The sequence below is a fragment of the Pseudopodoces humilis genome, chromosome 6, assembly GCF_049639895.1.
Source record: "Pseudopodoces humilis isolate 2021_Gansu_Grassland_sample_001 chromosome 6, ASM4963989v1, whole genome shotgun sequence".
Classification (NCBI taxonomy): Eukaryota; Metazoa; Chordata; class Aves; order Passeriformes; family Paridae; genus Pseudopodoces; species Pseudopodoces humilis.
Genome location: NC_142205.1, coordinates 41,689,203 through 41,704,349, shown reverse-complemented (window position 1 = coordinate 41,704,349; position 15,147 = coordinate 41,689,203). Strand labels below are relative to the sequence as shown.

At 35.4% G+C, this 15,147-nt stretch overlaps 1 protein-coding gene across 8 annotated transcripts in view; it reads left to right on the top strand.

Annotated features, from left to right (window-relative positions):
* Positions 1 to 14,011, top strand: part of GUCY1A1 (guanylate cyclase 1 soluble subunit alpha 1) — a 36,944-nt gene extending 22,933 nt beyond the window's left edge. For 7 of the 8 annotated variants that reach the window (XM_088056330.1, XM_014262563.2, XM_088056329.1 and 4 more), the window contains 7 exons: positions 2,090 to 2,151; positions 3,695 to 3,753; positions 4,563 to 5,272; positions 6,708 to 7,193; positions 7,702 to 7,845; positions 9,705 to 9,859; positions 11,026 to 14,011. In XM_088056330.1, coding sequence (XP_087912456.1) covers positions 2,090 to 2,151; positions 3,695 to 3,753; positions 4,563 to 5,272; positions 6,708 to 7,193; positions 7,702 to 7,845; positions 9,705 to 9,859; positions 11,026 to 11,227 — 1,818 coding nt within the window. In that variant the 3' untranslated portion in view covers positions 11,228 to 14,011. Of the gene's footprint in view, positions 1 to 2,089; positions 2,152 to 3,694; positions 3,754 to 4,562; positions 5,273 to 6,707; positions 7,194 to 7,701; positions 9,860 to 11,025 lie in introns of those variants that run through there. The other variant, XM_088056331.1, reaches the window with a different exon arrangement.
* Positions 14,012 to 15,147: the final 1,136 nt, after the last annotated feature.

Here is a 15,147-nt window from a genome sequence, read left to right as displayed (position 1 = left end):
CTCTGCTCAACTTCACTAAAAACAGGTCTAGTGCAGGCTTGCTTGAGTGGAGATGAATACCATCATGTTCTGTAAAAAGAACATGAAAAATACAGCTCCATAACATCCAACTCTTGGCCTTGTCTCAAATTCAGTGGGAAGTCTGAAGGACCTGACTGACATTTCGGGACTACAAATATCAAATGGACAATTCTGTACACTCATTTAATTACAATCCCATTACTTGGACATTCAGTGTACCTTACTTAATGTGCTGGAGTTTTGTTAAATTTGTTTGCAGATATGGTTTTGCAGCTCTTCATCTATTATTCATGCACTAAACCTCCAGATAATTAAGTTTTGAAAAACTCCTTTTTACCTCTACTGCATTTATACAGATGGAATGCATCCCTTTAAACCTTTAAACTAATCTCTAAATTTATAAAGGAAAATACTTGTAACCCAAAAATTAATTGGCAAAGCACTCTTTCCAGGGTGCCAGTATCGCTATATTGCTTTTCTAGTGTATAGCTCTTGTTGGGATATTTAATAACTAGTATTTTTTTTCTCTTTAAAGAGTGGTATAAATGTATGCAATTGCCTATTACTTAATTATGATAGGCTAGTTCATCAGCTGGGACAAAGCTTGGCAAAGTGAAGATCTTAGGACCAACCATGTACCCTAGGAACCACTGAAATTCAAGGTTACTGTTGTTACTACTAAAATTATTCAAGTCATATTCATTAGAACTTTGTCCAAGTCTGTTCTCATGCTGATTTAGGGTCAAGCCCTAAGCATCTTCCTAGCCCTATTTTTCCATAAAAGGGCTGTGCTTGTTTAGAAACATATTTTTCATTGCTTAGATAATTTATCTTTCTTAAATGTTGTTGAGTAACATCATCTTCTGGAAGCTCCAAAACAGGGCTGCATCATGACCCCTATTGTTTGGTGAGCTTCTGGAAACAGCGAACTATGCATGGAAGTCCAGGACAAAGTGCATCCAGACAACTTTCTGATTAAATTTGAGACACAATGTAGTGCATGTTGTTGTTTAATTTGCTTCTTCCTTTATAGAAATATGGAGAACATTGCTCATTTATAAGTAATGGATTCGATGGCATTCCACTTACTGTATCAGTTTCTACACAGCTGTAATTTATGTTGTGTTGATATACATGGTATATGGTATATACATAGATATGTTTCTACTTACTTAATTCACTTTCGATTTTTCCTTGGAGAACATTTCCAGAATATATTTTCTTTCTTTGTGCAAACTTTCCTCCTGGAAATACAAAAAGTAAAAGGTGCAGGAAAAGCTGCTAGTTTCTTGAGGGAATGTGAACCAAAGAAAAGCCAGGCCACAGGAAGCCTCACAGCCGAGTTCTGTCCTGGCAGTATAGTACTATTCTATGACCCTGTCTGTGTGGGAAGTTTGGGTTTTGAATATTAGAGACTATATACATATGACAGCTTTACTGGCCCTAAAAATTTGAAATATGCATATTTGGAAAATGTTCCATCTGTTCCAATTAGGAACTGCAGAAGGCATATTGAGTCATGGGATTGAAGTATTTTAAGGAAAATATTCATTATACTCCAAAGTGTCTTTTATTAGAGAATCCTTTTATAAAGGCTGTCTACAGTGACTACATTTTCATATGGAGGATGTTTGGGGTCATGGCATACATTGCAAAAATTATTCTTTTTCTTTAAAATACTTTTGTATTCATGGTATTTTGTGGGGTTTTTTTGAGGGTGGGATTTTTACTAATAGAAGGCTGTGTTAGTTGTACTTATTTCGTAAGCACTGTCTTTAGTGTCATCTGAAAATTTGGAGGTAAAGAACATCACTGTATTTAAAATACAGAACTGCTGGTGTACATGAACTGAGTGGCTTAATTACAGTGGTACTGGAGCTGAAGAGATGAACATAAAGTAAACCCCATAACCACAGAAGGGACATGCTGTTTCTAACAACAATACTGACTTGAAAAAATGTTGTTAGTCCCAAGGATGGCAAAGTAATTTTGTGTATAGGAATGTTATCTCATGATTAAATTTTCAGCAATGACATAGATACATATGACATACTTATTTTTTCCCCAGTTTGAAAGGCTAAATCTTGCACTGCAGAGAACACTTGCAAAACACAGAATAAAAGAAAGCAGGTATGTAAGTGTAATGGTTTTGTAACTAATTTCACTGCAAAAATGTTTTTCTGACAGGAATGGGGTGGTGACTGGGAATCAAGGCTTCTGGAATTTATATGCAATTATCTTGTCAAATTGGTGTGTAACATTTCACATAATGTAAGCTAGTAATGATTTAATTTATTTAAAAATATTCACAAATATTTACCTCACTCACAAAGTTGACTTAATGGGCAAATTGTACAGGGAGACAGGCAAGGCTTGGCATAGATGGAACAAGAGATATGGTTGTATACGGATCTAGCCCAGTGTTTCTAAGATCCCAGGGAAATAATTTTAAATACAATTAGTATTATACGAAAGAATTTGGTTTCTGATACAGTGAATACTCATACACTACAGATACTGACTTGGATGTTTTCCTGAGCTCACTTGGCTTCTGGTTTCTGTTTCTGAGGAACTCGGATAAATTTTCAGCACTTCTTAGTAATAATCCAATATTAGTCATTTGAGTCTTATACAGAGTAAGAATTTCTTAGCATCTCATGGTACACTGAGGATTCAGTTATTGAATGCATCTGAAAAAATAAACCCATCAGTTTAAATCTTCTTTCTTAAGAAAAATAATTGAGATGGAAACTACACTGTTGCTCACTATGATAAGAATAGATAATTGCAGTGCATCTTTTAAATTACACTTGGTATTTTTAAAGCACTTTACATACATTGACTGAACCAAAGATAGTGGGTCAGATGTGCTTTGCAATTGCTGACTGGCTTATTGCTATGAATGTTTTCCCATTCTTTAATTATGTGTTGCTTCCCTGGAGTATTAGTTGAAAAGGAAAAATTACTGTGATATTCTGAAGGAGGCAATAATGCAAATGTAAAGCAAATCTGAATGTCTGTATCGCTTTTACATATAAATATACCTATGATATTCCAAGTGAAGAAGTTCAGAAGGAATGTATCAGGAGTTTATTGCTTATGTGAAGGTTAATCTAAGCTATATGTCATTCTCATAACTTTGAGTCAAACATTGACGTTTATTGTCCTCAGAGAACTCAGAGGGCTGCAGTTTTGTGTCAAATATCTGCATTACTACCAATGAATAAGTAATTTTGAGGTTAATAGTAGTTATTTGTATTTCCTTTCAAAGCAGGAATACATTCTCACCTCTTTTGAATTAAATGCAGTGTAGTTACAGAAAATGCTTGAATATAAATTCCAATTATATTATACAATATGTTACAAAATGTAGCTTTGGTTTCAAGAAAAAAACACAAACCAAACAAAAAGCCAGGACTGTTACAATGACAGGCAATAGCATTTGACCAAAATCCATAATTTGAGCTCAGACTACCAAAATTTTAATTTACCAGAAATGCACAGGATAATCTAAGATCATACCAAGACCCCCTTTTGAATTAATTAAAAAACTTCATATTTGATCAGCAGAACGGGGTCTGTACACTTTAAAGACAATTTTTGTACTTACTATTTTTACCACTTTTATCTTGGTAATTTAGGGGCTTTATTTATATTTTTATGGTGTTTGCAGGAAAACTGGTGATAGAGAAGATTTTGAAAAAATAATCAGTGATCATGCTAATGCAGCAGGTAATGTAAGCTTTCTTAATAATATATATATATATAAATAAATATATTTTCTATAAATATATAATAATATATTTTATATAAATTAGTTATAAAATTGAGACAATAAATTAGTCTTGTTGCTAGCATGTTACTTCATATTCTGAAGACTGTTGTGTGTCAGAAGAGAATTCTGCAATATGTAATTCTGGCTACATCTGTAATAGTAAATTTACATTTCCTAGAACTGAGATATGGTCTTCTGTACACTTAAACTGTTAAACTGGTCCAGGCACACAGTTGGTCTGTGAGAAACTTTTTCAAAGGATTCCCAGTAACAGTTAAGGAACTGGAACATTCCCAACAGTCAGTTTGCATGCAGCTATCCAGGTAAAACAAATTTACTAGCAAAGATGTGAGCCATTCAGTGCCAATTGGCCTCAGTGCTCCAGAATATTCCCAGGGTCATTTAATGTACTAAATTGCGCATAGTACTTATATCTGCAGATCCTATTTTATTCTTATGTTAGTTTTTAAACTTCTTATTTTACTCCTTGGATCAGTGTAAGGGGGTTGAGTCAAATCTTGCATCCATTTTGTCTACATCTCTACAAAGAACACTGACTCTCAGATCTTTCCAAACTAAAACCAATTGTCCCCCCATTTCCAGGCCTTGTTTCCAAAACTCCTAAATGAGAGTGCCCTCAGGTGTCAATACTGCATCAGGGAAGGATATTGATAGTTTGTTTTGGCCTAGGTTGAAAAAAATGAGGAGGTTAGCATGTGATTCAGGATGATGAGTGCAGTTCTGACTAAAATGTGGTTCTGTGCAGGTGTTCCCGTGGAGTCTCTACGGGAATCTCTTGGTGAAGAGCTATTCAAAATATGCTATGAAGAGGATGAACACATATTAGGGGTTATTGGAGGCACCCTTAAGGACTTCTTGAATAGTTTCACTACTCTGCTGAAGCAGAGTAGCCACAGCCAAGAAGCAGGAAAAAAGGACAGACTTGAAGACGCCTCCATATTATGCCTGGAGAAAGATCAGGACTTCTTAAATGTTTATTATTTCTTTCCTAAGAAAATCACAAGTCTTATTCTACCTGGTATCATTAAAGCAGCAGCTCATATTTTGTATGAAACTGAGGTGGAAGTGATGCTCATGCCTCCTTGTTTCCATAATGACTGCACTGAGTTTGCTAATCAGCCTTATTTGATGTATTCTATACAAGTCAAAAGTACAAAACCTTCCTTATCTCCGTGTAAGCCACAGTCTTCACTTGTGATTCCTGCCTCTGTGTTCTGTAAGACTTTCCCATTTCATTTTATGTTTGACAAGGATATGTCAGTTCTTCAAATTGGAAATGGGATAAGAAGACTTTTGACCAGGAGAGAATTTCAAGCTAAGCCAAATTTTGAAGAGTATTTTGAAATTCTTACCCCCAAAGTAAGCTGTACTTTCAGTGGAATAATGACAATGCTAAATATGCAGTTTACGGTACGAGTTAGAAGATGGGATAATACTGATATGAAACCGTCCATGGTAAGAGACTTTTTATTACCCTTACTTCTACAAGGAATTTGTTTCCTTCAGATGGAGTTAAAATAGCCGCAAAACGTGCTGCATTTTGCATTTTCTACATCTGATATAACTGTATAATAATGATTTAATTAGGGTGGTCAGATGTAATTCAGATTCTGGAAGCCAGTTGTTCAGTCAAAACTCTGCTTTAGGACTTTAACAAAAGAAAAATCTGACTGCAAATTTGATCTTATTTGAATAATTTGAAATACTGAGATAAAGCCAGTGATAGGACATGCTGCTGAGAATAAGGGCATCTTCAGCACAAAGACAGTGTCAGGAAAAGCTTTATCAAAGTTCCCCTGAGTCATTTGGGGAGCAGCTCTAGGTTTGGGGAAAATAAACAGATGTTTTCTGTGATCGTTCAACTTGTGGTGTTTTGGTATCTTTGATACTCTGATGTTTTCATCAGATGCAATCACCAAAGGTTCCACTTATTTTCAGCTGATGGGGTTACAGCTATCTTTGCAGAAGCTGAGTCTGTGACAAATGACCTGGGACAATAAAAAACATTGAGTATTCAATGACTGTTTTTATTCATTCCTGGTCCCAGCTCAATTCCAGCTTATATACACCTGAGGCACTCCGGGATGAATTAGTTCAGACTCAACACTCCAAAAACTTAACTGAAGAACGGTAAAAAGGTTTTACCCAGTTACTAATGTGGCTACTATTAAAAGCCTCGGCTCCATTTCTGCACTAGAATGATTACGAGGGGTAGTAGAGTCAGCTTTGATTTTGCATGTACTTGCATATGCAAATGCCTATTAGTAAGGAACAAATTTTATTTAAAAAGTGGTCTTCCAAAGCTGTGTTAAGCTAAGCTCTGTAGCACCTTTCACATTATACAACCCACTACAGAAGGGACATAAAAACACTTCACATAAAATATTTTTCTTTTTTAGACTAATAAAATTGGATATTCCTGCCATTTCTGCCTTTAATTTTAAATTGCAGTGAGTACTGAACATCCTATGATAAAACTGAAGCAAATTTTCTCACTTTATCTTATGGAGAAAATGGTACATGAACTAGTTATTAGAAGAAATTTAGAGGCCACTGTAGTAACACATTTTATCAATTGCTGAAGGTACACAAAATTATTCTTTTTGGTTTTCTTTTCTCCCTAAGATAAACTGATACTCAGACATAATTAGGTGTTTATCCTCAAGCTGGGGTCTTCTTGTACCAGAGGACTGAATAGAAATGGACTTACTTGATGGCTCTGTGATTCAGCACACCATGTTTTCTCTAAGCAACTAAATGAAAATTAAGGACTACGGACCAGTCTTGATTTTCTTACATTTTAGCAAAATGTATTTTCTCTAGAACTTCCTGCTTCTAGACCACTACCAGGCATGTTTTGCATGAATTCTTCTTTCTTTACCTGTTTCAGGTAATGGATCTTAAAGGCCAAATGATCTATATTTTTGAATCCAGTGCCATTCTATTCTTGGGATCTCCCTGTGTGGACAGACTAGAAGATTTTACAGGACGTGGATTGTACCTCTCCGATATTCCCATTCACAATGCTCTAAGAGATGTTGTTCTGATAGGAGAGCAGGCCAGAGCCCAGGATGGACTGAAGAAGAGGTTAGGAAAGCTAAAAGCAACCCTTGAGCAGGCCCATCAAGCACTTGAAGAAGAGAAGAAGAAGACTGTAGATCTTCTGTTTTCAATTTTTCCTGGAGAGGTTGCTCAGCAGCTGTGGCAGGGACAAGTTGTACAAGCCAAGAAATTTAATAATGTCACAATGCTTTTTTCTGACATTGTTGGATTCACAGCCATCTGTTCCCAATGCTCACCTATGCAGGTTATCACCATGCTTAATGAGCTTTATACTCGCTTCGATTACCAATGTGGAGAGCTAGATGTCTACAAGGTACACAATTCATTGCTTTTCCATGGGATTCTGGGGCAGGAAAGGAAATTAAGACTAAGTGGGACAGAAGATAATAGAGGTCCAAAACTTATCTTGCCGCAAACCTTTTTCAGATGAAAGACAAAACAAATCACAAAACCAACAATTAAAAAAATGAACGTAAACAGTTGTTCATTCAGCCAAGAAAGAAATCCATCAAAACTTAGGAGATAATTTTTAAAATTAATTTCAATGACAGTGCTGTGACTCTGGAGTAAGCAGGTGTTTAATGTAGCCGGGGGTTCCTGACAGTAAATGAAAAATGAAAAGTATTTTAGGATTATGCCCAGCAATAAATAAAAGTCGTGCAATTTTCCCTTTTACTGCAGGATTTGTCCAGTAGTTAAAACATTTTGCAGAAAAACTAAGACTTGGGCAAGAATTGTATGTAGCTACTATTCTTACTGAAGTTAGGCAGCACTTTTACATTTATCAAACTAAGAGTAAGGAACAAATATGCCTGTTTTAGGTTGAGACTATTGGAGATGCCTACTGTGTTGCTGGAGGCTTACACAAAGAAAGTGAAACACATGCTGTTCAAATAGCACTGATGGCCCTGAAGATGATGGAACTGTCAGATGAGGTGGTGTCTCCCCATGGAGAGCCTATCAAGGTCATATATTTTATTGTATTTTATTTGGTTAAAGTGAGATTTCTTGTTTGTTTATTTGCTTTCTGGGATTTTTTCTCAAGCAAATTTCACATCATTGCATTAACGTAGAGAATTTGGGGAAACAAGTGACTGTGGCTGGAGAAGCTGACCTTTTTAGATCTATGGATGAGTTTTGTGGAGCGGTAAAAGTGAAATAGAGATCTGAAAATAAATCCAAAAGAGAAATGCAGTGAAGTCAATAGGTGCAATCTGACATGGTGCAGTTCTTGTCTCAGTAGCAATAAAACTGTCAGTGACATGGAATATTCTCTTTTCTAAGGAAATGACTAATCCTCTTTCCAAATTAGACTTCCAAGTCTTTTGACGCAGAAGCTATGAATATGAATGCCCAAAGACGTTCTGATTGTAGTAATCCACACATCTTTATAGGATTCCATTGCTGTTCTTGTTTCACAGTCAGATACTGAACCACCATAAGATAATGGTGTTAATGCTGTCAAAGCAACTGTTAAATTCAGTGGTAATTATATTTATGGCTTCCTTTCAGCAAGAACTTACACATGTACTGAAATTTTCATATAAGATCATCTCTTACTGAGAAAGAAAAAGAAAGGCCTGTATGCATGAAAAATGATGTGGACCTTCAACATAATTCAAAAGGCCTGTAATGGTATCCTGGTATTTTTAATAGAGGTGTCTCAGTTCATTATGTCTTTGCTAATTTTTAACATTAATCTGTTCATTTGTTCCTCCAGAAAGCTTAATGCCTTTTTTTTTTTTTTTAATTTTAGATTAAGAATTACTTGTATTCCAAGACAAAGAACATGGTTAATAAGAGGATTATGTGCTCCACATTTATCACAGAGAACATATAGAATACAGTATTGTATTATAAATAAATGTTGTTCTTTTTGTATTTTGCAGTATCAAATTAAGTTACACTTAAAAAAATCTGGAAACATCCTGGCAATATTATAACAGGTTTATAATTTACATGCAAATGATACTACTACATTTTTAAGATTATTTTAAAATGAGGAGAAAAAATTTGTATTGTGTAAGTACCTAACAGAAGCTTCTTAGAAGGAAACAATATATTTTTAATGAAAGCATGCATCTATTTTAATTAAGTGCTTCATGAAAACCTTGGCTATTGTGCAAAGCAATAAATTTCTCACACAGTCTACTGTCATTTTACATATCAATTGCCAAGAAAAAAAGCTGTGACCTCAAATGGCATACTTTGAATCCAACATACATTTTGATGAACATATTTCAGCCATCTTTACTGTGTGGGTGGATTTTGGTTTTGTTGCAGGTTTTTCTGCTTTTACCGTGAAAGTTAGAAACTGCAACTTCTTCATAATGGTATGATATTCTCTTCATATGTAAAGAGTAGTATGCAGAGTAGACATACAAGCTTTCTGACATCATGCCATTATTTAGTCAGAATTCTCTTCTGAAGAAAACACCTCTACACATCTATAAAGCACATGAGAGAAAGATCACAGCTCAAAAAAAAAAAACCCACCAAAAAGAATCATAGAAAGCAGCATCAGCTAAGTGAGAGTCAAAAATCTGAGTATGAGCCAAGTTCACAGCAGTTCACAGTCATATTTTGACATGGTAGAATTACTCACTAAAAATGCAGTGCAAGATAAACTTCAGCTAGTTCCCTCTCCATGAGCGGTTATGACCAGAGTACAGATATTTTAAGGAGACACTGCTAACTCTGTTTATTTTAGTAGCTCATTCTTTCTTTCATTCTTTTTTTTTTTTTTAATTAAGAATAATGTATAAAATCGACTTTACCAATTCTATTTTACCTAATAATGCTGTTTTCTTTCTTTTGTTTAAAGATGCGTATTGGCCTTCATTCTGGATCCGTCTTTGCTGGAGTTGTTGGGGTTAAAATGCCTCGTTATTGCCTTTTTGGAAATAATGTAACCCTTGCCAATAAGTTTGAATCTTGTAGTATACCTAGAAAAATAAATGTCAGTCCAACAACTTACAGGTACAGTGCAGTATGTAAAACGTCCACCTGCAGTAGTTACAGTAATAGTCTGTTATCTTCCTCTTGGTTTTTTTGGCTGAGTAAAATAAGCAAATTTATAAATTATTTTTTTAACCTTTTGAGGGAGCTCTGCTACCCTCACCGTAGCCTAGACTGTAATCTATTGTTCCTACTCAGCTTGTACCACTGCCACGTATCTGATAATGCCTTGTGGCAAGATTCTGCATCCAACATCAGACAGAGAATTTGGCACAGGATCCTTCCTGACATCCCCTGCAGCATGTGTTATGTGACATAGATGGTGCCAAGCTTTAGATGATCTTGGCTAGGTGATTTAGAAAAAGTAGCACAGGTATTAGAGCACAGAGAAGATAACCCTTTTGATCATGCACTCTGAAAACACAGAGAGAGCATTAGCATCACCTGTGCTTACGCATGTCAACATAAGCAGTGTTGGCCAAGAGTGATTGTTCTTCCATTCCACTCATATGGAAAATCATTTTGAATCATACCCCTAGAAAATAGGCAATTTGATTAACGGGCAACTATTGTTGTTGTGGAGTTTCTGGGGTTTTTTTCTGAGCCAAGGAGGTATTAATCTCCTTTTTGTTTGGTGTTTTTTTAATTTTGATTAATTTACCAATTCTAAAGACACATTGATAATGTTATGGCACCTTGCACAACTCCTGTATATTGCAGCAGTTGTTTGAAAGCTTTGATACAAGTTATCAACATTTATCCTACAGATTAGCAATCTCTGTTTCAACCTGTGAAAAAGCAAATAATATTAGAATTGATAGGAGAGTCTGAGTAGTTTAATTAATAAGGTTCACAGTATTCCATTCTTTGAAATATTAATTATGGTGCATTTGATGTGCAGATTTGAGCTATCTTTCAGCACTAAATAATTTTTGAAAATATTTACAAAAAACAGCACCTACATACAAAACCTTGACAAGACAAAAAAAGAGGCTATACTGTTATTTGCACTGATGCAGAAGTTAATAGGTTATCAAGGTTACCAAGTAAACATTATTTTTTATATTTCCAGTAAATAACTATAAAAATTGAATTGGATTCTCCCTGTCATACTGAAGAATTATTGAATATCTGCACTTACTAGTGACTGATTGATTTTTAATCAAGGTGATTAATTTTTGTTCTAGGTTGTTAAAGGAATACCCAGGTTTTGTGTTCACACCGCGCTCAAGAGAGGAGCTTCCACCAAATTTTCCGAGTGATATCCCTGGAATTTGCTATTTTCTGGATGCTTATATTCAAGGAACAAACTCACAGACTTGGTTTCAAAAGAGAGATTTGGGAGATGGCAATGCCAATTTTTTTGGTGAGGAAACAGGAATAGACTAAATTATACATTCACAAATGTATAGAATAAATCTATAAATATTTGTTTTGTTTTTTTTTTTTGTATAAATTGAAAATTTTTAAAACTGTATGAAACATGAAAGCACTTTAGATTGTTAACACCTGAAAGCCAGTATTAAAATTTCAGGAAGTATGTCACTGACTACTTTTTATTTTTCTTTTGCATAAGGAACATAGTCGCTAAAGTAATGTTGCAACGTCACTGTTGGAAATGCTACTATAAACTGTATTTTCCCTGTGGTAATTTGTAAGTGCTACAGTTCTCTCTATACTGAGAATTCTAGATGTATTGTATATGCAGTTTGTCAGGAAGTGTACTGTGCAAGTGATGCAGCCACATGCAGTGTTGTGAGCTGGTGCTTATCAATGACTATGAAAATGTATTTTCTTAGAGATTCCATGAGAAAATGTCCATTAAAATATTGTCATTGCCATCACATACTTCTTCCAGTGCCATCATTTGGGCCCCATCCTAGAAGGCTGCTGACCATCTTCTCACACTGACTGGTCAAAGTATGAGGGTGCTCAGCATTTTCTGGATCAGGCTGCTAATTGTAGCTAATACACATGCATAGCAGGGTTGCTGCTTACTGTTTCATGAACTTTATTTCATGTATAAAATGAATACAGATTAAAACACTGTATAATCACATGCTAACATCTCTGTAATCATCAAACTATTATAGTTCTTAGGGTTTTTAAAGTACTTAAAAATAATAATATCCACTTGTTATTATGTATTAAAGCAATAAATGTTTTCTTTTTGTTGTCATTTAAATTCGAAATGTTTTACCAGAAGTGTAATAAAACATGCTTTGGAATGTTTGCTTAGAAAGGAAATTCCAGTCAGACTGTCTGAAATTGAAGCACACCAGCTTAAAGCTCTGATCCTTATTTGAGGATGCAATGTGGGTGTGACATTCTATGGAAATGCCCATCACATGCTCGCTCGAAAGTTGCCAGAGGAATTTTCAGGTGAACAGGCATGCTTTTAAACATATGAACACATTTAAAAAGATTAATACTACTACAGTGCAAGGTTTTCTGCTGTGGCTGGTGGAATATGAGTGGAGAATTCCAAAGGCTTTGGAACTGACAGAATAGAGTTAGTTAAGAGTTCTGAGTTCATGATTCCTCCTCTCTAATTAGCAGATCCATCTGCTCAGAAATTCCTCTGTGCCATACAGTTTGATCCCAACTGCAGGCTGGAGAAGTGCACAGCTTATACACATACTACTGCTCTCAGTAGTATCAGGTATTGGTTACTATTCTAACCTCTTCAGCTCCTGAGGTTTGGCATATCAAGCCATAAAAGTCTCTTCAAACCACATGCCACTAAATCAGATTTTGCTCTCTTAATATTTACTGGAAGCAATTAAATTAGACGAAGGTGCTATTTTGTTCATTTTCTGATCTTGACAGATACATTCTGAAGCTCAATAAACCATTTTCTCCTACTAGTTTTTGTTAGAAACTCATACCATCAGAATCTTAAGAAAAGATCTTAGAAGAGACTAGAATTAAGGGCATTTTAAAGCCGTATTTCAATTCAAATTTCCTGTAAGGAGCATTTGAACAAATGCTCACTAAAATTGAATCCTTGAGGTTACTATATCCATCCAAGATGCTTAGAAATAGTTCAGTGGCATAAAAATAGAACCAGAAAGTCTGTGTCTTACAAATAAACACATCTGTCTTGTGTACACCAGATACTCTCACACACACACATATATGTACAAGCACATGTATTTGTAACACTTTAGACTGCAGTGTTTCAAGGAAACAAGAATTGTGCAAATTTTGGAGACTGATGTTTCCAATATTATATTGGTCAGACAATTCTACTCTATTGGGAGAAATATCCAGAGGTTACTAGCAGTCCCATATGGGTACCCCTGGATATAAAAATGGGGGAATGTTTGACTCCTGAAGGTTCAGTAGGCTTATGTTATTAAACCAGAAATGACTGAGGTCAATATGAATCTACCCATCCCTGTTAGGAAATAAATAGGATTTGTAAATAAAAAGGATTTCTTTCTCAGATCTACTGAATGGGAAGTACATTTAGGAGGGAATTTCCTTTTGTCCCTAGAAGACAACTGTTGCTGGACATCCATGGATGATGGTCATGCTCAAAGCCAAATTCCATATAAATCTATCATTAGATTGGATGTTCATCATGGCAGTTCTTGATAACTTCCTTAGTGGCAACACCCTTCCAGGAAGAATTCTGATAAGGTGCTTTGGTGTACACAGAAAGCAACATGCTTGAGTTTCAGTGAAGCAAATAGGATTTAGGCACATATTTAAGACTGATTCATTAAAGTGCTTTAAAACATACCTGTGTTCAGACCTGTTCTACAAAAACCCCCGTAAGTCCATTTAGCTTTAAACATAATTTAAGAATTTAGGTCTCACTGAAGCTGTTCCTCTGTTTAAATTATTTTGCTGAAAAAATATATATTTAATAAGGGTAAAATATTTTAATTTATCTTTTCACTTAGATCTAAAGTATTAATTTCACCCTTTAACTAATCATTTCACTTAAATTAAAAAAAAGGAATCAGAAAGCTAATAAGCAAATTTTTGAGATAAACAGAAGGAAGGCAATTTAACTGATGCAATATTGGGACATTTTGGAAGAAAACAATAGCATTTTTAAGTTGATCTCTTTTGTAGTATAGTGTATGATATTGTGGGAATTTTCAGAGACTATGCAATGCTGTTTATATAAATATAAAAATATCTTAGTATTATGTCCAGAAACAGTTTTGTTATGTGTGAAATTTTATTTATTAGTTCATGAAGATTCTGTGTGGCTGATTCCTATTCACATACTATGTGATGGAACATGTTTTTATTACTGCAGTTTCTTTGCCAAAGAAGTGTAAATGGCCCTTGAAATAAAAAGTAGGTCCTTCAAATCTTGACACTGGCATAGCTAAAGTGAAAGCTATACCGAAAGAATTCAATTAATTTTATTTCATTCAGGCATGACCTGATAAGATTTCAGGGGGACATTGGAAAAAATTTGCATTGCTGGTGTCAGAGGAAGTACAATTAGTGTGGAGCTGATGCTTTCTTTCTCTCTGAACTACTGTGCAAAACCAGAGCAAAGAAGAGTGAAGCGCACAGATAATTGAGCCCCTGGGACAGATCTACTTCTTCCTGGGAAAACTTATGAAGGCAGAATTCAGACCTCCCCCAAACCCAGTTTATTTCTCCCATCATTTTATTTCGCAATCTTTCCAGAAACAGCTGCAATTAATACTACAGGGGGCAAAATCAGTATTTCCAACTAAAGGCCATCAGAATTAAGGGAATTGCTCTTGAATCTTGGCAAGGGAACCCTTTTTCAAACCCCACCCATCCTACAACCTAGCAGGCCACTCCAGCTGCTAACATTTTTTTATGCCTGCCCATTGTTCTGCAAAAATGGTGGGAGATTTGCTTCCTGCTACAGCAATGACTTTTGTGGCTGTTTGCCATAGTGCACACAAGATACTGAGTTGCTTTCAAAGCTTTGTACCAGTTTATCATAAGTCAGCTTGGCAGAAACCAAATTTAACTTTCTGAAATGTGAGCTAGGACTTGCTTTTCTGCCTCTAAATTCTGCAAGGTGTGTGCCACAACAGTCTTTTGAGACTTCTAAAACCACCTCTTACTGTGTGGCTGCTCACAACTGCATAGGAAGAAAATAATCAGATAAAAGGTTGTTTGTTTTTGTTTTTATTTTAAATTTTCCAATCCCATTTGCATATGTTCACTGGCAGTCCTTTTCTGCAGAGCATGAAGGGAGAGTAAAAGCCACTGTCTTAGGTCATGAAGCATTGCTCTGATACTGAAACAAATAAAGGATGATAATAAATGATTCTGGAACCTTTGCTACATCCAGATGCAAT